This window comes from Rhamphochromis longiceps, linkage group LG5 (assembly GCF_057381845.1).
Source record: "Rhamphochromis longiceps isolate RC_006_pf linkage group LG5, R_longiceps_female_GT1.1, whole genome shotgun sequence".
Classification (NCBI taxonomy): domain Eukaryota; kingdom Metazoa; phylum Chordata; class Actinopteri; order Cichliformes; family Cichlidae; genus Rhamphochromis; species Rhamphochromis longiceps.
In genome coordinates this window covers 25,556,090-25,579,226 of record NC_140561.1, presented here as the reverse complement: position 1 = coordinate 25,579,226, position 23,137 = coordinate 25,556,090, and the positions used below count along the sequence as shown (strand labels likewise).

Genomic DNA, 23,137 nt, shown 5'->3' with positions numbered 1-23,137 from the left:
TTTGAGAGGGGGCAAATGCTTTTTCACAGCACTGCACCTGTAAAAAAAAGAAAAAAAATACAAAAACGTAATAGATTTTTTGGTAATTCTTTACTAAACACAGTGCACATTAGTCACGACATTCTTAAGATTGCTACAACAAGTAAATTTGTGCATAGACTTCCATACAGTGAAAGTGAACAGAGTGACAGAAGACAAACATTTTGTTTTAAAGGACAGAACAAAACAAAGATATAAAGGAATGACAGGAAACTTCCAGTTAAACACATCCAAAGAAATATTCATTCAAGGTTCCAGTCAACCAGGGTGACTTGGGCACTGTTTTCGCAGACATTCATAGTTCCATACAAATGTCCATACATCAGTCACACTCACAAATTGTCAGTGAAATTCAGAGTTGCACCCATCAGGGGTGTAAGAGAGGACATGGCAGACTCGGAGCTTAGGTCAAGTGAAAATCCAAATACCTTGCAGCAAGTATGTGTTTAACCCGAGGGTGAGAAGCATCATTATTATGGTGGGTTGTTGAGTGAAGGCAAAGGGGATTAAATGCATTATTTGAAATATTACCAATTTTGGTTTTCTGGAAAAATAACACAGCTGAGGTGCAGGATAATCCTACAGTAACCAAAAGCTAAAGACATTACTGTCTCATCTGCCAGTCGTCAATTCTCTCAACTCATTCTCTCAGGCACATCAGACTCTCCAGGTGTAAGGCACGTCTCATCTCTCACATCATCTCACATGCACATTCGCGCTAGCGCTCTCTCTCTCTCATAGTCTCGCGCCCTGTCTCACACTCTCGTTCACCAAGAGGCGTTTGGAGTTGGATTCTCTGGGATCTTTGAATGCATCGATGGCCGGTCAACTTCTGGCGATCGTCCAGCCGAAAGGTGCACGCTAAAGCCCCTCTGAGCGTAGGCATCTCAGCCGGGCGTTGAGCCAGCCAGAGCCTCCTGCATTTTAGTGCGAGCCAACGCGTAGCGCTGCACGATCTGCTTGATATGTTCCTCCTCTTCACGCTGCAGAATCCGCAGGAAGTTCTTTAACTCGGGCATGGAGAAGGCATGCCACTGCAACCGAGAGCGAGAGAGAAGTTAAATTGGTATATCTGAAGGTGAACGATCCATACGTGTTGGATGTAGAGCTGTTTATGTTTTACTCACATTGACTTCGCCAGTTTCGTTCTCTTTCAGCACAAAACTGAGGACTTTCTCATTCGGTCCAGCGCACAGACGCAGACGAAGGGGACGCTCGGTATCAGACAGCTTACGGATATAAACTGGAGGAGAAAGAAACCATTTAGCGATCACCAAACACATTAAATAAAAAAAGAAACGAAATCACGATTTAATGTTAAAGCAGAATACCTTGGTCGTGACGCTCGCTGCGCTCAAATAGAGCAAACTTGGCGGGATTGTCCACAACGGTGAACTTCTTCAACAAAGCCTCGATGACCTCACGAGCCGAAGTTCGAGAACTTATGTGCAAATGCTTGGACGCGTCCTTCGGCAGGTAGAAAGAGGTGCGCCGCTTCACTCCGCTGGCCCGCCTCCCGCCTGTGTCGTTGCCTCCTTTCTTTGGGGTGGGAACAGACACGGGTCGGGCCAGCTTGAACTGCACCTTTATGAAGCCGGTGTAGGACCCATCCTTGTTCTGTTAAAGGGAAAAAAACAAATATTAAACTAAAAGATAAAAATGCTTTGGAGGGAAAAGCAGGGATTTGTTGTGAAGAATCACAGCTCACCATGTTCATGAACAGATTGCTGTTGATCTGAGCATTGTACTCCTTCACTTTCTGCTGAATGTCCACCACTGTCAGCTCCTGCTTACTCAATTCAATCTGTTCATCCTGGAAGGAACAGAAGAGTTACAGTCTTTAACCACCAGGTGTCAGTGCTCACCTCAAAAAAAAGCAGGGACAAGCCAGAGAGCAGGACAAAACACTGATTAGCAGAGGAAAGGCCCTTTATATGATTGTGTCTTACAGCATTACAGGGATTTTCCCGCTCAAAATGAGCCTTTGAGAGGGTGACTACACAAGACCATGTCCCCGTGGCCACTTACTCAAGAAAAATCTAAGACATTTTCTGCCTTTTTATTTTTTTCTGGACATTTGATAATTAAAATGCATCTTAAGCTCAAGTGAATTAAACCCCATTTAAAAACAACTGGTTTAAAAATCACAGTTCTGTTGGTTTCCCTTTGGTGGTTGGCCAAAATCTTTTTGGTCAACGTGGAAAAAAAAATTATATGCAGGAAAAACCCTGCATTAGTGTTGAAAAAGCCCAGTGTTCATTTTTAGGGTGTTTTAACAAGGGAGGGAAAAAAAGTTGTAATGTCAGTCAAATTTGATTTAAACAAGTCTTCCGTGTTTTTTTTCTTCAGCAATACTGCTGAAACACGAGAGTAAAAGCTGGTTTTAACTGATGTTCGGCATTTCTAACAGCGAACACCAGTTGCATCAGACTTTCAACTTCCGGACAACGCAGCAAAAGAGGCGAACACAATGATGTCAGCTCTGTCCAATCCAGTTCAGCGGCTCTGATGCCTCCATGTAGGAGGGCTGATGGGAGAAGGGAGGGAGGAGGAAGAGGGAGGAAAAGGGAGGGGGTTTGCAACTTGCAGCTGTTTGCAATGATGACTGTGGCCAACGGCTCTGCGCTGCATTCCTCAACTTGGTGTTCATGTAAAAATAGCCACCCCTCACAGGCTCTCACAAGCGGGAGAGACAATGCCCTCCTCTGTTTTGCAGGCACATCCTGTGAAGTCAGCTGCCTCAGCAACCGCAAACTCCCAGTCATGTTTCAGTCATGCACATTTGCCCCCCCAGCAGATGCAGGGCTGCCAGATTAAAAATCAGGTTTTCTTGTGTCTTCCAATTTACACTATAATTATTCATGGTAGGGGTTTTCTCAGGAGTAGTAGCCAATATTGTAGATGCAGGACTGCCAGTAAATGTGAGATTAAAAAACAAATGCGAATTCTTATAGGCTACCTTTTGCTTAATTATCTGCTGAACCACACACTGCCTAAGAAAGACTGTTAATTAGACATCCAGAAAGATCCATAGCTGCAAATGTCTAGGGAGATCCATGGGCCGTAGAGTTAATATGCTGCTGTTAAACAAATCAATAAAGTCAATAAGTGGTGGGAGAAAATTATGCACAACTGTGCCTCTGCCGGCTGGCAAAGGGAGAGTCAAATATTTCTACAGTAAACTGTACCCACATCTCACAGGAAAGAAACCCGATACCCATGTGGGTGTGCGTATGACTAAAAGATAAGAAAATGAAGAAATCCAAAACACTCCATGACTCATGTGTGACTGAGAAATTAATGTGAACAACCTGAGAGTCAATGAATGGTGGGTGTTTGGCTGGAAACTTGAGTGCGTCACAGGTTCATCTGTGGGTCTGTGCTTGTTACAACAAGACACATATATACCGGTATGTGTGTGTAATCTAGACGTAACGAGTGCTCATTTGCATTTTAAAAAGTTCACACAAGTCTTTAACCTGTTTACTTAGAACTAGAGGAACTCCACCCTTGAGCCTTGCAGGCTTGCCAACCATCTAGTCTGCTGGGGTTCCTTTGAGCAAAACAACTCATTCCCAGCAGCATCTACAAAGTAGGACGCCCAGCAACTCATCCCAGAAGTAAAAGAACACAAACACAACTCAATAACAGACCCAACACTGACAGCTAATAAGCAGAAATGGGGAAATAACGCGAGAATACAGTCCTGCTGCGAAACACCCACAGTTTCACTTCCCCTTTATTTTAAAGCTAATGATTTTTATGAAACCTATGTGTTTTTAAACTTGTAAAATTTCTCACCTGCTTAACTGCGGGACTGACAGTATCTTTTCGGATTTTGGGGAAGAAAGATGTCCGGGCGGTGAAGTACTGCTCGAACTCGGAGTCAGAGTCCGAGTCGCTGCAGTAGCCGCTGCTGGTGGAGCTGCCCCAGGTCATCTCAAAGGAGGGAGTTTTATCCGAGCTGCTAGCCGCGGTGGTCATGCTGACTACCGGCATATATCCAATAAGAGAGTCGGGAACCTTTAACTTTACTACGCTGTTACCCCGAATCGCTCTCGATTGAGCTTAATTGGAATTTACTGACTGAACTATGCCTTACAAAAAGTCCTAACCGGCAACAGTGCTAGCTTTTAACGATAATATTAAATAATCTCGCGCAGGACAAAATACCGCTAAAAAATGTCGACGACTATCAACAAGATCTCACGAATCTTCTCCTCAAACTCAGCCTACCAGCCACGTTTCCGCCGTACAAACTCTGTGTGAAACAGGATGTGTGCAGGTCCCCGCCCTAGATGCCCAGCTTCCTTCCCCCGAAGAGGCCCCACCCAGGTCCGCTGAGTTTGGAAATACACAAACCGCTTCAGCCGGCAGTGATTGGACAGCACGGGAAATACCAAAGCCCTCTCCTCTCCTCAAAGCCCTGTTTCACCCGTCTTTCTGCCCTTTTTTCCCAGCGTGGGGGTGCTGCTGGTGGACCTTCTGTGTCCCCACGGACCGCTGACCCAGTCATGTGATGCTGGGGCTCGCTGCTAGCATTTTTTAACTTTTGCACTAAATACAAATATTAAAACTGTATTTACCATGCCAACCTAACGTATCTAACAGTTATGTAGCTTTATTATGTTTTTATGTCTCGTTATTCAGTGTTGATCAATAGAAAATTTAAATGGTGCTGTATTGATTATTTTACTTTCTTAGAAAAATGCCATCCCATGACACTGGAGCCTACAACTCCCACAATGCAATTCATTATGCTACAGCCCTACAGCAAACTGATATTCCCAATGAGAAAAGTAAAGACCACCTCTGGTAGATTTTGTTTATATAAATACAAAATAAATATGGGGCTGATTACAAGTTTGTATACAGCAAAATGTGTTTACATTTATTCACGATTAAGGGACCATGTCAGCTGCACAAGGTCTAAAATAACAGGTGTACTAGTACACTTATTAGACATATACCCATTAAATGTAAAATTAAAAGGTGGTTCTTGTGAAAAATACTCTCATCATGGCTTTGAATTTCACAGACTTTTAATGACTTCTTTGAACTGTCCTTTTTCCCCCCAGGGTGGGGATACACCTTTAGTTACTTTAAAAGAACAAGAATTGGGAGAACGGGTTTGAATTATTCTGGGTTTTTTTTGCCAACATGAAAAAGATTTGCTTGACACAAAATAATAAAGAAGTCTGGGAAGGCAAATTGTAGATTTCAATAAGTTGTGAAGGTTTCATGAAAGCATTTCTAAATGACTTGTACTGTAATTAGTGTCACCACTTTACCAAGATCGGGAAGAAGAACCAAACTTTCACCCTCAGATGAAAGGAAATATAGTTTGGATGTTCATAAACAACCCAGGAAGCCTGAAGCCTGCCCTGGAAACTGCTTGAACACTAAGAAGATGCTTACCAATAAAGAAGCCCCTGCTCCAAAACTAATACGGTACCTTCAAGCTCGACTGAAATTTGCAGTTGCCCACACTGACAAGCCAAATGCATTCTGGAGAAAAGTCATATGGTCAGATGAGAAAAAGATTGAAATGTTGCCCTCAATAAGACTTATGTTTGAAGGAGTAAACAAAAACGGTCAAGCACGGTGGCAGTAGCATCATGTTCTGTGGCTGTTTTGCTGCAAGTGGTACTGGTATATTGCACAAAGTGGATAGAATAATGGAGAAGAAGGACTACCTAAATTAAATCAGCAGCTGTACCGTTGAAACTTGTGCAGAATTAGTTGTTCTAGCAGGACAATAATCCCAAAGCTACATCACAGCTGGTTTTTCAATGGAAAAAGCAGGCTAGCATTAAGCTTCTGGAATGGCCTTTTTAAAGCACCGACCTCAACCCCTTTGAAAATTTGCTTGAAAACACGTCTGTGCCAGGAAACCAACCAATTAAATGAAGTGGTCAGACAGAATCATGCCAGAAGCTTGTTGATGGAAACCAAAAGCTTTGCATTAAGGTGCTAAGGAACATTTAATGAAATACTGGCTTAGTTGTATATGTACTTCTGAGCCCATGTGGATTAGAGAAAATCCAAAATTCAGACTTCTGCACCCAATTCTTGTTTTTTTAAAGGAATTAAAGATGAATGCTGTCCAATTGTTCCACCCTGGAAAAAAGAATTGTTCAAAGAAATCATTAAAAGACCAAAACTACCATCACATTCATGCCCACGATGAGTCTGTAAACTTCTGACCACAACTGTAAGTGCACAAATGCTAAATATTTAGGCCTGGTTGCTAGGAAACACATCATAACATCTGATATAGATAAAAGCTTACAGGGCTTGAGACATACCCGTGTTTCAACTTGGTAGCTCAATTTGACGATTTGTTGTATTATACCAAGATATGAGTTGGTGACTTCTAAAGAATTATTTCAGCTTTTGGGGTGTAATTATGTCAAGAAGGCTGGAAGTATAGCAGTTAGCTAAAAGACATGTGCCTGAACACAAAGGAAATGTAAGAAGTCACCATAAGAATCTTTCCTGTTTCTACTACCCATCCCCCACTAAAAGCATAAATAGACTCTGTCATGAGTATCCACTTCCTGCAAATCCATCTCATTTCGAACACAGACTTTCTGTCTCGTCCGTCAGTAGTTTGTCTAAACTCAAGTCGAGATAAGCCAAAGTAATTACCCCAAACCTCCCTTAACATAAAACTATACAGTTGTACAAGCTATGAAACAATCCACATGATGAGCACATTAAAAGTCACATGAAAAAGCATGATCCTTAAATCACTTCATCCACCTTCTTAACCACTCGTCCAACTTAGGGTCACGGGGGTGCTGGAGCCTACCCAGCTGACACGGACTGGAAGGCAGTTCCTGTTTTAATAATGATACTACTGTTTCACAGTCAGTTTCACCAAAATGCGTTTCACATTATTCATCAGTTGCTTATTCTGGGTATTTTCTTCCCCTCCCCTGATTTTAATTAATATAGATATAATATGTTTTATTTTTTTGATGGCTGTTCAGAAAATACAAGCAATCTAAATATATTACAGCGAGCACTGAAATGTTGCAATGACATTTTCTCTCAAAAACGCATATCAGTCTGAAAAAATAAAACCCCTAAATGAATGAAAAAGTATAGCTGTTGATACAGACAGATAACGTATGTGCCATACTGTAGCGAATCAGGACCAAATGCAATTTTTTTGTTGGGGGGGGTTGTTTAATCTTATTGTAAAATCTGTAAAGCTAGACTAAAAGCAAGATCAGCTTTTAGTGTCAAAACAGTTTCTGGTCACACATTAAGTAATTAGGGAAAAATGCAGCTCTGTGTTAGATTACTAATTAAAAGAGAGAGAAAAAACTGCTCCAGCTGCAGCCCAGATTTTCAGTTCCTGTGTGCAACAATGGAAAAACCTCCCAAACCAGCAGGGGAGGTGTTACTGTGAAATGACTAAAGATGAAAAGACTTATGTAAAAGTTTGTATATTCTGTGGCTAAATCTAGCTACCAAATAACTAAAATCAGACACGTTGACAAAATTGCTACAAAATAACCGTCATTCAAACTGCAGGACACCAGTTGTTTAGTTTGGTTTTTTTTGTCCAGCCTTTACAATTTCTGACAAAGTCTTATGAAAGTCTTGCCTCTGTTCACCTAAAACATCCATAGTTTTCACAGACAATATGTTATGTTATAAGGTATTAACATGTTATATGGAAATAACACTGAGAAGAACCTCAATTCAAGAGCAAGCAGCACAGTGATTCAAGTATTTTTGAACATCTCTTTTCATCTTTGTGCATTTAGAGATCAATAAGGAGAGGGTAAATATGATCAGATATGTATTAAAAGGAAATACACTGAAACCTGCTAATGTGAACTAATGAGTTTTCCGGTGCTAAACCCAGAAAACCTCCATACTGCTCTTAGATTGAGCCGACCAGGACTGATTCAAAAACAAAAATATTTGTGGTGCATCTGAAGTTAGTGGTGGCACACTGGTGTACAGGCATCTCAAGCAGTCAATATGACTGCAATAAACATACATTTATGTACTGGTTGTGCATGTCTATAGCACAGGTATGACTCGGTGTCATCTTTATTATTCAAATATTAACTAACAGTTCAAAATATTAACCTGAGCAGCCCACTCTTACTGAGCTAAGAGTGAAACATTTGAATGATAGTTTGCAGAGGGTAGTATTGCAAAAATGTCAGTAGATATCTGTGATTTGTTTTTGGTTTTTAATGCTCTGAATTTGACTGTTATTTTCCTGGCAGCTAGTCATTTTGCTATTATACAAGGACTGCAAGTGTGCACACAAAAGCTCAAATACCAACATGTTTTTTTAGCCATGCCTTGGTGTCGGCTTGCTCAAGTTTATGTTTGTAGTTATATTCTTTTGATAAGTAACAGGCGCTTAATAAAGTGAATAATAACAGCTAACATGATGAAAAGATACCTGCTCTGCTGGATATCTACTGTACTAAGTTCCCACTTAATGGATTATACTACCATGGTACAAAAAAAAAGATTGTGATGGGATTTCTTCTACTATTGAATACAGCAGCCTAACTGGCCTTGAAAAACCCCATTAAAAACAGAATAAAAGATTTTCTCTGAACCCGTTAACTAATTCCTGGTACTTCATACTTATATGATAGGAAAATCTAAAAATAGTTTAGCTGCTTGTTCTGAGCTTACAGTTTATGTAAGAAGGAAAGTTTTCAGAGATTTTAAAAGTTAAGTACATTCTTATTGCTGGTATAGAAATTAAGAGGATAAAAAGCAGGCAGGTGTTGCTAATCAAATGAACTTAATAACTGATCATCAGCAAGATTGAGGACCTCTATAAAAGCAGATGTTTTGGTAGTTTGCTGGTCTGAAGCATTCAGGTGTGTGTTAACATAATCCTACAATCTCTCCAGCAAATTCCACCCAGAGACAGAGCAATGCTCAGCAAAATAAAAAGTATTCCAACCTCAGACTCTACAGGCCTCAGTTAGCATGTCAAATGCTAAAATTCATGACAGTACAATTTGAAAAAAGGTCTTTGGACAGATGAGATCAACGTGGAAATGTTTGGCCACAATGCATGCCTGGCGAAAATAGAACAACGCATATCAGCAGAAACACCTCATACCAGCTGTCAAGCATGGTTGTGGAGGAGTAATGATTTGTGCTTGTACAGCAGCCACAATACCTGGGCAGTCACTGAGTCAACCATGCACACCTAAATAATCTAGAGTCAAACGTGAGGCCATCCATCATCCGTATCACAACAGCAAATCTAAAACAGAATGGCTGAAAAAGAGTCAAGATGGCCCAATCAAACGCTTGACTTCAACCTACTGAAATGCTGTGGTCTGATCTTCAGACAACTGTGCATAAACTAACAAACCTCAACAGTGAGAAACATCGCAGAAGAGTGGACCCAAAATTCTCCCACATGTGTATGTGAGAGACTGATAAAGTCATACAGAAAATAATTGCGCAAGTTATTTCTGCTGAAGGTGGTTCCACAAGCTACTGAATCATGGGCTGTACTTTTTTTCACAGGAATCCATAAAGTACTATTCAATTCAATTTTATTTTATTTATGTAGCACTAAATCACAACAACAGTTGCCTCGAGGCCTTTATTATGGAAGGTAAAGACCCTGCAATAATACAAAGAAACCCCCAAAATCAAACGACCCCCCTTATGAGCAAGAACATGGTGACAGTGGGAAGGAAAAACACCAGTTTTGTATTTAAAAAAAAACTTCAGACAGAACTACTATTACTACTACTGCTATGAAAGCTTTCTTTTTCTGAACTAAGACATAAAACTAATGCTGTAGATTGGACAATACCTGTCTGTATTTGTACTTTATGCTATGCCAATAGACAATGATTCTTATGAAAATTTGTTGCTGTAGTGTGCTCTGTTTTTTTTTCTTGAATGTTTCATATTCGCACATAGGTTTTACAACAGGCTTAAGTACTTTAAAAACTGACATTTCACTTTTGTGACTGACTAAACTAAGCCACATTTTACAAAAAGTGTTCAAGGTAACATTTTCTGTTCCTCTGCAGACAAGCTTCCCCTTTGAAAGACTTTACTTCCCCTGAGCAATGTTATATTTGAAATGTTTGTCCTGTCTGGAGTTTCAATGCTAAGAGTAAATACAACTAAATCTGAAAGAGTGGTGCAACTTTCAGTTGATCGTGTGCAGTTAGTAAAGGGGTGTGAACTGTGTGCATTTATTGTTATTGTTCCTGATTTCTTTCCTATCTAGTACAGTAACATGCAATCCAAAACAGGCAGTGCATTGCATAACATGCAGAGTGCAGAGGTCTTAAGAAATGATGTATGTTATGCGGTGTAAAGTTTGCGACATTGACGCTAGCATAAAAAAGCAAGTGAAACCAACTAGCAACGCAGCTGATTAAGAACAAAGGTGGTAGTAAAGTAATAAAGGGGCGCCGTGTCAGCTGTCAGCTTCCTAATGCACAGCTCCTTACCACGTTTGTGTCCGTTTCTATGGTGTACTCCACGACACATGTGGGGTCAGCCAAGGAGCCTCGTTCCCAGCTGCAGTCCAGTTGAATCAGGGCACGGCATCGGTAGTGACATGTGAATTTACAATCTGTAAATGAAGAAAGTCCTAGAGTTTAGACTCATGTTGCCATACATGAGAATGTGCAAAATGAAAGTCATAATGTTGTGTAAGTGTGATTGCCTCTCCTCTGCTGGAGGGTAAAGGTTACTACAGTTTTACCTGCAGTTATTCACTGTTTTTAGTAAAACAACAATGTTGTTTTGATTCCCTGCCTCCTCTGGTCTGCATGTTGGAATATCCTTAGGTAAGATACTGAACCCTAAATTGCCCGGCTGCATTCACTGGAGTGTGAATCTTAGATTAAAAGTGCTTATGCATACAAACGAGTGTATGGGTGAATGCAGCAGTGCTTCAATAGTGTAGAAAAGCATTATGTAAGTACCAGACCGTATAGTCACGTATATAAAATAAATTGCAAATACTTGAAGAAATATAAATAGCAATTCCAATCAGCTGAATGCAGCTGTGAAAACATATAGTCAGCTGGAAAGCTTATGTCTCTTTGCAAAGACTGTGACAATGTTTCCTGTTCAGGTTACAGTAAGGGACCCCTATTTCCCCACACTAAATGCTTTGTACAAACCACTGCTCTTTATTTAGGTGGGTTTCAGTTAATGAAACTTTTGCAAATGCACATATGAGTGTAGCTGAACCTCAGCCTAGACAATAACCAAACCCTTAAGTGTATGCAGGTTAGATACTGGGTAGATGTGAATAATTATAAAAATTGTACAGGCAACAATTCTCTTTATTTTTTTCCAGAATGTTAACATAGAGAGCATTTATGTTTATTTAGTATGAAGCCTTGTTTAAGCCATCAGGCTGGAATGACTGTAATCTGGGCTTGCAGGTACACTGGTGGTTGCCTCTTCCTCTGTGTTAGTAAATTTCCTCTTTCTGTCAGTACGCTCATTTCATGCAAATGCACCAAAGCATTGACACATGCACACACCCAGATGCACAAAAAGCATATGTAAGCCAACTCACTGACACACCGCAGGCTCTGCTTGTAAAGGCCCCAGATAAAGTCTCCACACAGGTCGCACCACGTGGGCTGAGCGTGGCTACAGGGTTGGAAGTCGTGGCCCTCTCCTTTCTCCTCTGTGAGCTGTGGGTCCTGGCTGCTGCTCAGGACTCTGATAATGCCCACACGACTCAGTAGGTCTGGGACCCTTCCCGGGCTGATCCTCAGGGCGTTGGTTCTCTCTAGGCGCGGAGGTGAGCACGGAGCGCGCGTCCCCGTCAGCTCTATCTGCTCTTTGGTCGACCTGAGGTCACGGAGCTCGATGAACTCCTCCCAAGACATTGTGTCACTCAGGGCCGGGTTTCCTCCATTTTTATCACTAACTGACAAAAAACACAGACTCTGTATAATCAGAGTGCAACCTGAAATCATGAAGTTAGTGTTAATTCAGCTTAATGTACTAAGGTACCAAATATGAATGTACTTAGTAGTACTCTTAGTAGGACAGTTAGGTTAAACACATAAAGAGCATAATGATGTTATATATTGTCAAGGTGCATTCTGACTGTTTGGCACCATTACACCATTAATAGTGCATTATAACTTAAAAATGGACAGTTTTTTATGCAAATCTCAAGTCTGCAAATTCAGAAGAATAAAAGTTTACAAGCAGTGAAATATAAACATAAAGCAGCATAAATAAAAGAGTATACAGTGGGAGAAACAATTCATTGACTGATTATTTGATTGATTAACTGATGAATTTGTAAGTTTGCTCGCTTGAAAAGAAATGAACAGTATCTAATTTTTATGGTAGTTTCATGTTGAAGGAGAGAGACAGAATACCAATCACAAATCCAGAAAAACCCCACATTGTATCAAGTCATGAAACTCATTGAGTAAGGTAAATATGTAATCTTCTACAACACACTCTGACTTCCATGGATTGGCTGTGTGTCCACGTGACAATTAATCGCTCAACCAATCAGTTAAACATACTCTTAATGTCATTACATGTATAAAGTTCACTTGTCTCCAGATAATCAGTTTCTTCTTTTATTCGAAACTCACTATCACCATAGGCAAGACCAAAGAGCTGTCCAAGGCTCTTTGGTCTGGAAAGGGCTAAAAGAACATCAGCAACAAGCAAGAAGCTTGACAAGAAGGTGAGAACTTTCGGTCTGGATCGCCATGCAAGATCTTACCTCATGTGAGGATGATCATGAGAAAGGTGCTCGATCAGCCCAAAACTACATGGGAGGAGCTTGTTAATAATCTGATGGCAGTAGGGACCAAAGTTGCTGAGAACACCATCAGCAACACTCTACACTGTAATGGACTGAAATCTTGCAACACCCACAAAGTCCCCCTGCTCAAGAAGGCACATGTACATTTGAAGTTTGCCCAAGAACACCCAAGTGATTCAGAGAAGGTTTGGGAGAAAGTGCTGCGGTCAGATGAAACCTTAATGGAGCTCTTTGGCATCAAGTCGACCTGCTGTGTCTGGAGGAAGAGAAAGCATGGAGGTGGAAACATTATGCTTTGGGGTACAGGACGATTTCACTGCACTGAGGGGGCAAACAGCAGCCAGGAAACCTAAAGGATTTGGAGAGTTTCTGTAAAGAGGAGTGGGCCAAAATCCCTCCTGAGATATGTGTGTGTGGGAAGAAAACCTGGTGACCAAGTACAAGAAACGTCTTACACACTTACTGTGTTTGCCAACAAGGGTTTCTTCAACAAGTACTAAATGATGTGTTATTTGGGGATCAAATACTTATTTCACTGAATAACATGCAAATCACTTTTTTGGGGTTTATTTTGGGGGGATTTTTGGTTGACCTTCAGTCTTTCTCCATTAAAATGAAGCTACGGTGAAAAGACTTGACTAGACTAGACTTTTCATTTCTTCGTAAGGGAGCAAACTTACAAATTCAGCAGGGGATCAAATAATTATTTCTCCTACTGTATGTGGCATTGCTCTTTCCTACTACCTTTCAGTGTGGAAAAACATATCTGTAACTGTAATCAAACTACTTTTTATTAGCTCTGTCACTTTGTAGTTGTTTCGGTACTGTGGTCTGTTGACGGTCAGCCACATCTCCATTCAGGGAGGATGCGCGTCCACAAAATAATTCACACTCACGTAACTTCCAATCATTTTTCAAGTGGTTTAATTTGGTGTTTATTTTGAAATCCTGGGGGACCACCCTCTTTTCTTGTTTGTTTAAAAAGAAAATCATGGAAACGCCCCTGAGTACAAATACCTTAAAACTTTAATAAAATACAACGAAGATTTGTAGACTTGCACTAAGTAGTACTATTGCTTTCTACTTTAGTAATTTTCCCCCTCAAACCACTGTCATGTAGAATTAAGCCTAACAATAATACAAAAAGCTAAAGAATGACATGTGCCGTCAAATGTAGTTCAGTTTAGTAGTAGAAATATATCAGCTCCGTGTCCATGAAAAAAAAACACACGCGGGGAGATCATTCAAAACCTAATTCCCAACACAGCTGCATATTAAACTAGTCACTCATAAACAGCGAAGTGAAACAAAATCCAGTGATTTTAAGTCTAACTCACCAAAACACGGGAGAAAACAGCCCCGTGGCTACCGCTTTGTCTCAAAAGTTCTTCCATCCGAGGTCGAAAAGAAAAAAAAACTTTCCGCTGAAATGTCTTAAGGTTTCCAAATAACGGAGGTGTGCAGTCTCGGCGACATCTCTGGAAATAATTTCTCATCACCAGCCGCTTACAGCGAACGAAACCCCGGGCCCTCCTTTTCACGGCAGAGCCGGAGCACGTCTTTCAAGATGTTACCCATCTGTTCAAGTCGGACTGCGGCGCAGGAGGAAGCGGCCCATCATGAAAAAGAGAGAGTGAGATGAGACTGAGCTGCACCGACATCCGGAATGTTTTCAAACAGGGGGTGCTTCTGAGTCCCGAGCACAGCTGAGTGGGCGTGCAAAGTCCCCCTCCCCACTCCTAAAGCCACTATCTGAACGCATCACAGACCTGAGCTTCAAACTGGGTGGCTCTACCTATAAGCAATAGGAAAATGGGTTATTGTGGTATTTTGCTTCGTACCTTCTCTGCATTGCATACAAAGGTCAAAACGGTGCTGTTGGTGAAAGAGAAGATGCAGCGCTTCCCTGGCACTTTGATGAAACAGGCAAACACAGATGCATGCAGGTTTAAAACTTTATTGCAGTTTGATTACAACGTCCTAAATTCTTCAACAGTTTTAATGATAAAAGAAAAAAGAGTCTGTGTATAAATGTGTCGGGCTACTAAGGAAACACACTGTTCTCTTTCTGTCATCAGCCACAGAAAGAGCCGTTTGGTCTCCCTCAGCTGATGATCTTCTCGGTGGTCTCGGTCATGAGCTGGCAGGCTTTCTTGTGTTTTGGCCAGTGCTTCACTTGACACTCTCTGAAAACATACATCAGCAAGATAATAATGCAGACATTTAGCACATTCTAAACAAAAATATGCATTTTGCATCCAATACTGAAGAAACACACCTCTGTGTACTCCATTTGTTTCTCAAATGTGTTTAAATTTCTTTCTCAGTGCCCCGGCGAGGCTTACGTCAACTTTATCAAAACCTTAGGAGCGATGAGTGAGAGGGGGAAAGTACTGAGCCGCTCTCACACGTGACCTTTTGATATTTTGAAAAGAGAAGCAGCACATTTGTTTTGTCTTACTTGTGGTAATCTGCAGGAATTATTCCCCTTCAGACACCTTTGCAGTACTGGAAGTACTTTGTGTGGTTTACGTGAGCATGCAGGAGGCAGCACACATGACACGCATTCGCTACCAGTGGTAAATGGACTGGTTTTTATATGGTGCTTTTCTACTCTACCTGACAACTCAAAGTATTTTATACAACTTGCCACATTCACCCATTCACACAAACACTTTTTTTAGCTTTTCGAGGCTGGCTTCAAAAACAAAAAGTAAACGAAAAAAACGCAAAAAGTAAATTAGGACTCCACCCTCTAATCTATATAAGGTAACTGGCTTCTAACCTGGCTTCAAAAAATGAAAACGGTGGTGACCAAAAACTAAAACTAAAGCTGCAAAGTCCAAAACCAATGAGCTCATGGTGGTTAAGGCCATCTTTAATACTGTTAGTGACTCTCACATGTGCACTTCTGCAGGGAATCTTTATAGCCTACAACGTAACCTATGGAAGTGGCCAACTTCATTGCTAGCATTTATGATTATTGTGTGTGGTGCATTATGTGTAATAACCATGTGGTCGTGTCCTGGTGTTTTGCATGTAGTGCTGACAGAGTCCTAGGAAGGTGCAGGACTTTCATGCATGTGTTAAAACAGCCCTGAGCTTTGCCTTCAGGCTCAGCTCAGAGTCTGTCAGTACCTGTGACAGTACCACTCTCCTCGGCAGCGAGAACATCTCTTTGTGGCCTCTCTCCCACAGGATCCACATTTTGGTTTCTCAGGAAGTAAACTCTCCATTACATCCAAGTTGTACGTCTGGGCCAGCCTAGTTAAAACAAGCGCTGATTATTCAGAGCGCCTGAGTCGTTTCTCTGTTCCTTCTCTAATCAGTCAGACCTGTGTTTTCAGTGTTACCTCTGGGCCTGTTGTCTCAAGTCACTTTCAGATGGGCTGAATGTTTCTTTGACTTGATACTTTGCTATTGCCTTCCACTTTCTAGAATTCTCACTGATAATGCGGTTCCACATTTCTGGGATCTATAAATAGAGTAGAGCCAAGTGTAAACGAACAGGCACATTGTTTAGGTACAGGGATAAGTGAACATTTGTGAGTGTGACTGCACCTGCTCCAAAATCAGCTCTTTTTTTGGAGGGGCTGGATCTGAAACAGCAAGATGAGCCAGGAAACGCTGCAGATCCACCAGATTTGGCAGCTGATCAATCAAGACATCAGTCAAGAAACCTCTGAGCTGTGGCACATGAATGACAACAAATACAGTGAAGCAAGAATAACAATGTATGAATCATCAGTTTACACAGACTGCATAAGAATAAAATGTGATTACAGGAGGATGCACATGGCTGGCTGGTTATGTAATTAATGGAGCAGGAAGAGGATGAGAAAGCTCATAATAGGAGGAAACATCTTGGTCAAAACAACCCTTGGAAACTGAATGTGTGCTCTAACAAGGGAGGAGATGAGATATGATGCTGGAGGACAATAACCCGGCACTCACACACTTGCCAAACACCAGATTACAGCTACTATCCAGCAGCCATTTGGACGGACGAGTTGATCCAATTTAATATCAGCACAGGCAATGAATGACAACAACTCTGCATGATCAGTGCATCTAAAGTTATAATAAAACAATCATCCACTGTATACCTTCAGAAGCTGGCTCTTGTTGAAACTGTTGAAGTTGTATTTTCTCTGGAATTCTTCTTTTAGCAGCAGATTGTAAAGGGAAAGCCAGACCTGACCGTCCAGTTTGTTCATTTTTAAATGATCCTCTACAGGTATCGTCTGCCACTTGCCATCAATGTGCTTTTGCACGTTACCTACAGTGGGAGACAATGAGTAGGTTATTGAATAGTAAGAAACTTTAGCAGGTGTGAAAGGTAAGCTTCCTGGCTTGGGTAGCTTTTAGAAGCCTTTAAAGTTTTTTTTTTGTTTGTTTGTTTTTTTTACCAGTGATATAGATTAGTAGATCAACACCAATCTCATGTTTGAGGTGATACCTTCTCTGCAGCGACTCCAGGGGCAGTGGTCAATCAGCTGAACCAGTACACAAGGAAGGTTATGGGTGCACAGCATTCGACTGATAATGCTGATGCTGCAAAGAAACACTTTCCTTTGGTCAGCTGCAGCGTGTTTCTCAGTGTAATACTGAGTATACTTCCACTAGAACATAACCAAGTGAATTCCAGGGCGCCATACCTGTCTGCGTGGTCTGTAATGTAGCGCAGCACTGACACGGCTTTCAGAGAGATTTCAAACTCCAAAGCTGCACTCTGCACCTGCAGCTCCTTCAAGAAACAAAACAAAGCGTTCAAAAGTTTGCGACAGACTTCGGCGAATGTGTCAAACCAAAAACAAAACATACATTCTCACCTCTAGAGAGGATGTCTGTTTGTGTTGGTCATATGTCACAGCAACATCCTTAATCGCTTCACTCGCCAGCAGGGTGAGTTTTCGATGGCAGTAATCCACCAAGTCAAGAAGAGAGTCATCTGCTGCATCACATGAATCCTGCATAACAAGACACAACCGCTTGAACACTTGCCATAATGCTTAATTTACAATTTATTAGGGATGGGTATCGTTTAAGTTTTATCCGATACCGGTGCCAAATCGGTACTTTTGAAATGGTGCCGGTGCTCAAACGGTGCTCAAACCGGTGCTTAAAGAATGGAGAACACAAACTTTGTCCAAAAACCTCTCATGTTCAGCTGGTTTTTTGTAAAAAGATAACGGTGTTAGCCTTTTCTGCAGCTATGGGGCATATATGGTATCACTCTTGGCTGGAAGCAGTGCTTAATCAATGGAAAAAACACAAACTTTGTCCAAAACCTCTCATGTTTAGCTGTTTTCCACTTTTTCTTTGGTCATTTTAGCCTTTTTGGCCAGGGTGAAGGGAGTATCTGCCATCAAACAAGAAGACAGCCGCATGTAGCTATGATGATGTTTGCTAGTTCACCTTACATGCATTAATGTAATAACGTGGTTAGCCTACTCAACGTAAATTACACACGAACAACATTAAGCTACTCGCCCAGAGAAGAACGGCTGCTGCTGCATCATCATCCTCATCATTTCTGCTACACTGGCAGGGCTAGGGGCCAGGACTCTACTCTTCGTGACCCGCTAACTCCGGGTCCGATAACAGGCAACCCATGCACAGTAGATGCGCTTGGTGTGAGGTCTCGCAGCAAGCTATCATATGGCGCATTTCTGGGCTTTTAAAAAAAACGCTATGCGTCGCCAGGTGTTTCATCGGATTTGAGGTGTTACCTCCTTTGACAGTATCACAGTATCAGCTTAAAGCACTTGTTGCAGGCTGCTGAGTTTGCATATTTTGCTGTGAAGTACAGCCAGACTTTTGACCGCTTCGCCTTGGACATTTTTAATCTGTAGCTCTGCTCTAAAAGAACGTACGTACCTGGACCCGCCTACTATCCTCGGAAACGTAAAATGATTGGCTAGAAGTGTATCACAGCTCAGGAAAAAAAAGCACCGAAATAAAGCACCGAAATGTGCGCTGCTTTTCGGTCTGGTTACTACCGTTTATGTCAGAACCGGTGCCATCATGGCACCGGACACCGGTACCCATCCCTACAATTTATGTTCTCAGAGAATGACAGTCCGTGCTTTCTTGGTGTGTGAAATGTTTTAAGATATGTAGGGATTATTTGAGTTCTTACTGACCTTGTGAAACATTATGGTTTCAAGTAGATTTATGATGGTGGCTTCATGATGGATCTAAAAAGGAGTCATAACAGAACACATGAAACATGAGCAATGTGAGCTGCTCATTTAACATCTCATTTAACACTCACCACCATGTAAAGATGAAAAGTCTTCTCTGGATTGAAATCCTCCAGCTGGCATAAGATGGGAAACACTTTTTTCTTCCACACCTCAATAAGGATCATCTCATGGACCAGGATGTGTATCTGGAAAGGGAAAGGAATCACTCCCCTCTAAGCACTTCTTAGAAAATTGTAAAAGGGCTTGCGTAAAAGCTGACATTTTATTATTGTTTATATGCAGTTGTGGCAGTCACCTTTCCAAATGAAACCAGGAGGTCCTTGACAAACTCATCGTGCATGGCAGAGGCATTCAGTATTGCCTGCATGTTAAGTTTCTCAATATAATCATGCTGCTTGAACCATCTGCTAGCACACAAAGACAATAAAAAAGCATCACTTCTAAAGGTCGGAATCACCAGACAACCAATGACATGATATTGTCACAATACTCATAATATTACATTAGTGTTATTCAATAAGATAAAGTTATGTTTTGATGCTGAGATTGTCAACATACCAACACTGTCACCAAAATCTGCTCTATATGTTGACATAAGATGGAATCAGTCTGTAGACAGTCTGCGACTGAATGGGGTCAAGTTAGCAATTGAATGCAATCAGTTACAGCAGCTAAGTGTGTAAATCATCGAATATCACACCGAAATGCACAGAATTAGGGTATACTTATGGAGTGGCAGCAGGGAGTCCAATTTCTGTCCCCAGAGAGAAATTCAAACATGAGGAAGCTACCTCCAGATTTTATCAGGATGTAATGAGGAGCGAATCCAAAAGCAGGACACAGAATCTCTGTATGCAAAAGTAGCTTTATTGACTCATAAAATGTGAACAAAGGGTGCTGCAAAAAACTGGCAGGAAACCCCAAAACTAAAGACATAGAGGGAAAACCAAGTCATGAGATGGGAAACCAGGGAATCAAATGAAGACGGACAATCTGACCAAGACACAGGAGAAGAAAGAATAAACCAAAGCAGGAACAAAAACTAAGTAAAAATACAAGAACGCAAAAGCTAACACACAACAAAAATCCCAGTTAGCTCTAAAATAAGTCTGATTTAACTCTCAGTTCCTTTTAGTCAAGGCCCAGGGCCTTTATTATAATGAAGTATAACTTCTGATTTGAATATTCTTTACAGAGAATCTTATCTGTCTGGACCAGATCATCTCTCTCTTAAGTATTTAAAAGACACATATTATCAGGCTCTCTGCTTCAGTGCATTCAATTTCAAACAATGCTTGAGTAAAGTGCGTCAAATTACGCAAATTAGAGTGTCAGTTTTAGTTTGTGTAGATTTTAATCTATATTTCAAGAACTTGAAACATACACTGATTTCAAGGAGTCAAAACTAACAGTGTTCTTTGGCAGATGTTTCCTTTTTGACAACCAGTCAAAAACCAATAGATCACATAGATTAAAAGCTATTTTCAGGAGAAAAAAAAAGAGCTAATCATGCAAGTGAAGACAGTAATAATGTGGGTTAATAACAAAATCTATCAGAGACATATTAGGTTTATGTGGTTGAACATTCACAGGATGCAGATGTACATATTTCTCAATATAAACATCACAAGACGACTACATGGCCAGAACCTCAGGGGATTCACCACAACATGCAAATGACTGATAAGCCTCAAAAAAGGACCAGATTTGTCATCACAAATAAAGGGAAAGAAACTAAAAGTAACCAACAGAAGTTGATGAACAAAGATCTGACAAAAAATCTCTATCTCTTTCAAAATGACGCAAAGAGGAAGTGGAGAAAATAGAAACACGTCATGAGCTGTAGAGTCCTGAATGCATTTCTCTTTTATACTTGACCACACTGATAAGTTTCTTTATATGTGCAGATTTTGGGGAGACGCAGTCAACGTACACACATATTCACACAGCTAGACAGTGCTACGATGTCAGGCAGCAGCTGCATGACCTCTGTTATGGTGCCATACACAGGCAGGCTGATAATCATGAAAAAGCCAAAAGAGGAAAAAGAAGGAAGTCAGACTGGGAAACTAAGGCAACTTTACTTGTGTCTGAAACGAAGCAGAAAACTAGGACAGAAGAGACATTCCTGTGTGTCTATTGAACCTGTAAAGGGTATTAATAATGTATTTTAATGTATTACATTAAATCCCAAAGTACAGTTAGGTCCATATATATTTGGATACTGACACAAGTTTTGTGTTTTTACTTGTTTACTGAAACATATTCCAATTACAGCTATATTATGGAGTTTCAGCCCCTTGAAACATGTGCCACCCTCTTTTTAAAGGGACCAAAACTAATTGGACAATTGACTCAAAGGCAATTTCATGGGCAGGTTTGGTCAATTCCCTCATTATGTCATTATCAATTAAGGAGATAAAGATTTAGAGTTGATTTGAGGTGTTGTGCTTGCATTTGGAAGATTTTGCTCTCCATGCAGGTGAAACAAGTGATCCTTAAGCTGCAAAAACAGAGGGAAAAAAAAAACATCTGAGAAATTGTTACGAGTTTAGAAGTGGCAAAGTCTACAGTTAGGTCCTGAGAAAGAAAGAAAGCACTAGTGAACTCAGCAACAAAAAAAGACCTGGCCATCCATAGAAAACGGCAGTCCTGGGTGATAGCAGAACACTTTCTATGGTGAAGAGAAAACGTTTCACAACAACCAAACAAGTGAACAACATTCTCCAGGAGGTAGGTGTATTAATATCCAAGTCTCCCGTAAGGAAAATATTGCATTAAAAGTAAAGCCGCTGCAGTAAAGGTCTGGCGGAGCATTAAAAAGGCGAAATCCCAGCATCGGGGGGTGTCCATGAGTTCAAGACTTCAGGCTGTCATTGCCAGCAAAGGGTTTTTCAATATTAGAAATTAACATTTTATTTTCAGTTATTTAATTTGACCAATTACTTTTGAGCCCTTGAAATGAAGGGATTAAAATGCTTTAGTTTCTAACATTTTTAGCCAATCTTTTTGTTCAACCCACTGAATTAAAGCTGAAAGTCACTTCAACTTCATCTGAGCTATTTAATTTAAAATTCATTGTGTTAATGTACAGAACCAAAATTAGAAAAAAAAAAGTGTCTCTGTCCAAATATTTATGGACCTAAGTGTAGCAGATGGTTTCCTGCACATTATAAAAAAAATTTTTTAGCTCTTGATGTTTTTATTACCCAAATAATTGGTATATATATTGATGTGTTTATTTCACAAAGGAATGATATATTTGGTTGAATTAAAGAGAAGGGGGGGGGAGCTCTGGCTGCTGCACTTTCATATTCAATATGAATATCAGAAGGTCAGAGTTGTATTGTGATGGTTACTTCTCATTGACAAAAACTGATGGACAAAAGCATCACCAGAAATAAGTAAGTGTTTGAAATGTGAATTTCTTGGCTGAGGGCCCCCTCCAATGCTCAAACCTACAGTTTGCATGGGTTCGCGGCAAAAATGCAATCAGCGTTATTTAGTTATATATGATAGCAATATTATAACTACATCTGAATCTGACGTTTTGCTCAATTTCAGCTGTTTAATTTGCACCACTGAGTGCTTTGGGTTGATTTTTTATTTTATTTTATTTGTATAACAAAGCACATTAAGCTCCCTTATTTAGCATTTACAATCTGTACTGGCTAATGAGAAATAATCTAATATAGTCTCTATTTATTTATCACATTGTTTTTCTTTCTTTTTTCCCTTTTTTGTACGTTCCATCGTGTTTACAAGCTAATTTAACTCAGGTGCAGAGTTAGTTGTTTCGTCTCACCTCTCTGAGCCCACTTCCTTGAGGGAGAAAGTTTCCAGACTCTGGATAAAGCCTTCCGCTTCAACGGGAAGAATCACTGATGTATCCATTACGTTGAGAAAAGATATTACGCAATAAAGAAATAAATGACTTGTCTAACTGGAGCTTGAGTAGACTTGTTCGTACTGTTAACGGTTCGAAGTTAGCAACACGAAGTGTTTCCGGTAGTTGTCATGGTTACGGAAAACCAAGGGAACGGTGCAGGTTTTTTTTCCCGCCATAGAGGGGCAGCAGAACCTCAAACAAATACACAAC

At 40.6% G+C, this 23,137-nt stretch overlaps 2 protein-coding genes across 7 annotated transcripts; both read right to left on the bottom strand.

Annotated features, from left to right (window-relative positions):
• Window positions 1-71: 71 nt before the first annotated feature.
• On the bottom strand, window positions 72-14,421 carry LOC146670128 (ras association domain-containing protein 1-like). Of its 4 annotated transcripts, none has more exons than XM_085406883.1 (7): window positions 14,167-14,421; window positions 11,606-12,004; window positions 10,521-10,645; window positions 1,748-1,852; window positions 1,371-1,656; window positions 1,167-1,282; window positions 72-1,073 (listed from the first exon to the last, which is right to left on the bottom strand). In XM_085406883.1, exons 2-7 carry the CDS (start codon window positions 11,922-11,924, stop codon window positions 927-929), a joined length of 1,098 nt encoding a protein of 365 aa, XP_085263009.1. In that variant the 5' UTR covers window positions 11,925-12,004; window positions 14,167-14,421; the 3' UTR covers window positions 72-926. The 4 variants fall into 4 exon arrangements, with proteins under 4 accessions (XP_085263009.1, XP_085263008.1, XP_085263010.1 ...); XM_085406882.1 differs by having other exon boundaries at window positions 11,606-11,965; XM_085406884.1 differs by having other exon boundaries at window positions 11,606-11,961.
• A 69-nt stretch (window positions 14,422-14,490) lies between these two features.
• On the bottom strand, window positions 14,491-23,040 carry zmynd10 (zinc finger, MYND-type containing 10). Of its 3 annotated transcripts, XM_085406880.1 has the most exons (13): window positions 22,844-23,040; window positions 19,334-19,445; window positions 19,107-19,223; window positions 18,976-19,029; window positions 17,662-17,799; window positions 17,488-17,576; window positions 17,289-17,383; window positions 16,936-17,108; window positions 16,391-16,516; window positions 16,183-16,304; window positions 15,968-16,093; window positions 14,888-15,015; window positions 14,491-14,624 (listed from the first exon to the last, which is right to left on the bottom strand). In XM_085406880.1, exons 1-12 carry the CDS (start codon window positions 22,930-22,932, stop codon window positions 14,934-14,936), a joined length of 1,323 nt encoding a protein of 440 aa, XP_085263006.1. In that variant the 5' UTR covers window positions 22,933-23,040; the 3' UTR covers window positions 14,491-14,624; window positions 14,888-14,933. The 3 variants fall into 3 exon arrangements, with proteins under 3 accessions (XP_085263006.1, XP_085263005.1, XP_085263007.1); XM_085406879.1 differs by lacking the exon at window positions 14,491-14,624 and having other exon boundaries at window positions 14,642-15,015; XM_085406881.1 differs by lacking the exon at window positions 14,491-14,624 and having other exon boundaries at window positions 14,642-15,015; window positions 19,334-19,442.
• Between the last annotated feature and the right edge of the window lie 97 nt (window positions 23,041-23,137).

Bases quoted from the DNA above. Each gene is read 5' to 3' on its own strand.
- zmynd10 (XM_085406880.1), bottom strand. From the start codon at position 22,932: ATGGATACATCAGTGATTCTTCCCGTTGAAGCGGAAGGCTTTATCCAG. The intron at 19,030-19,106 runs GTGAGTGTTAAA...ACTCCTTTTTAG, and splicing joins CTTTTCATCTTTACATGGTG to ATCCATCATGAAGCCACCAT. The intron at 17,109-17,288 runs GTATCACCTCAA...CTCCCACTGTAG, and splicing joins CTGGAGTCGCTGCAGAGAAG to GTAACGTGCAAAAGCACATT.
- LOC146670128 (XM_085406883.1), bottom strand. From the start codon at position 11,924: ATGTCTTGGGAGGAGTTCATCGAGCTCCGTGACCTCAGGTCGACCAAA. The intron at 1,657-1,747 runs GTGAGCTGTGAT...TCCCTTTAACAG, and splicing joins GCAATCTGTTCATGAACATG to AACAAGGATGGGTCCTACAC. The intron at 1,283-1,370 runs GTATTCTGCTTT...TTTCTCCTCCAG, and splicing joins CAGCGAGCGTCACGACCAAG to TTTATATCCGTAAGCTGTCT.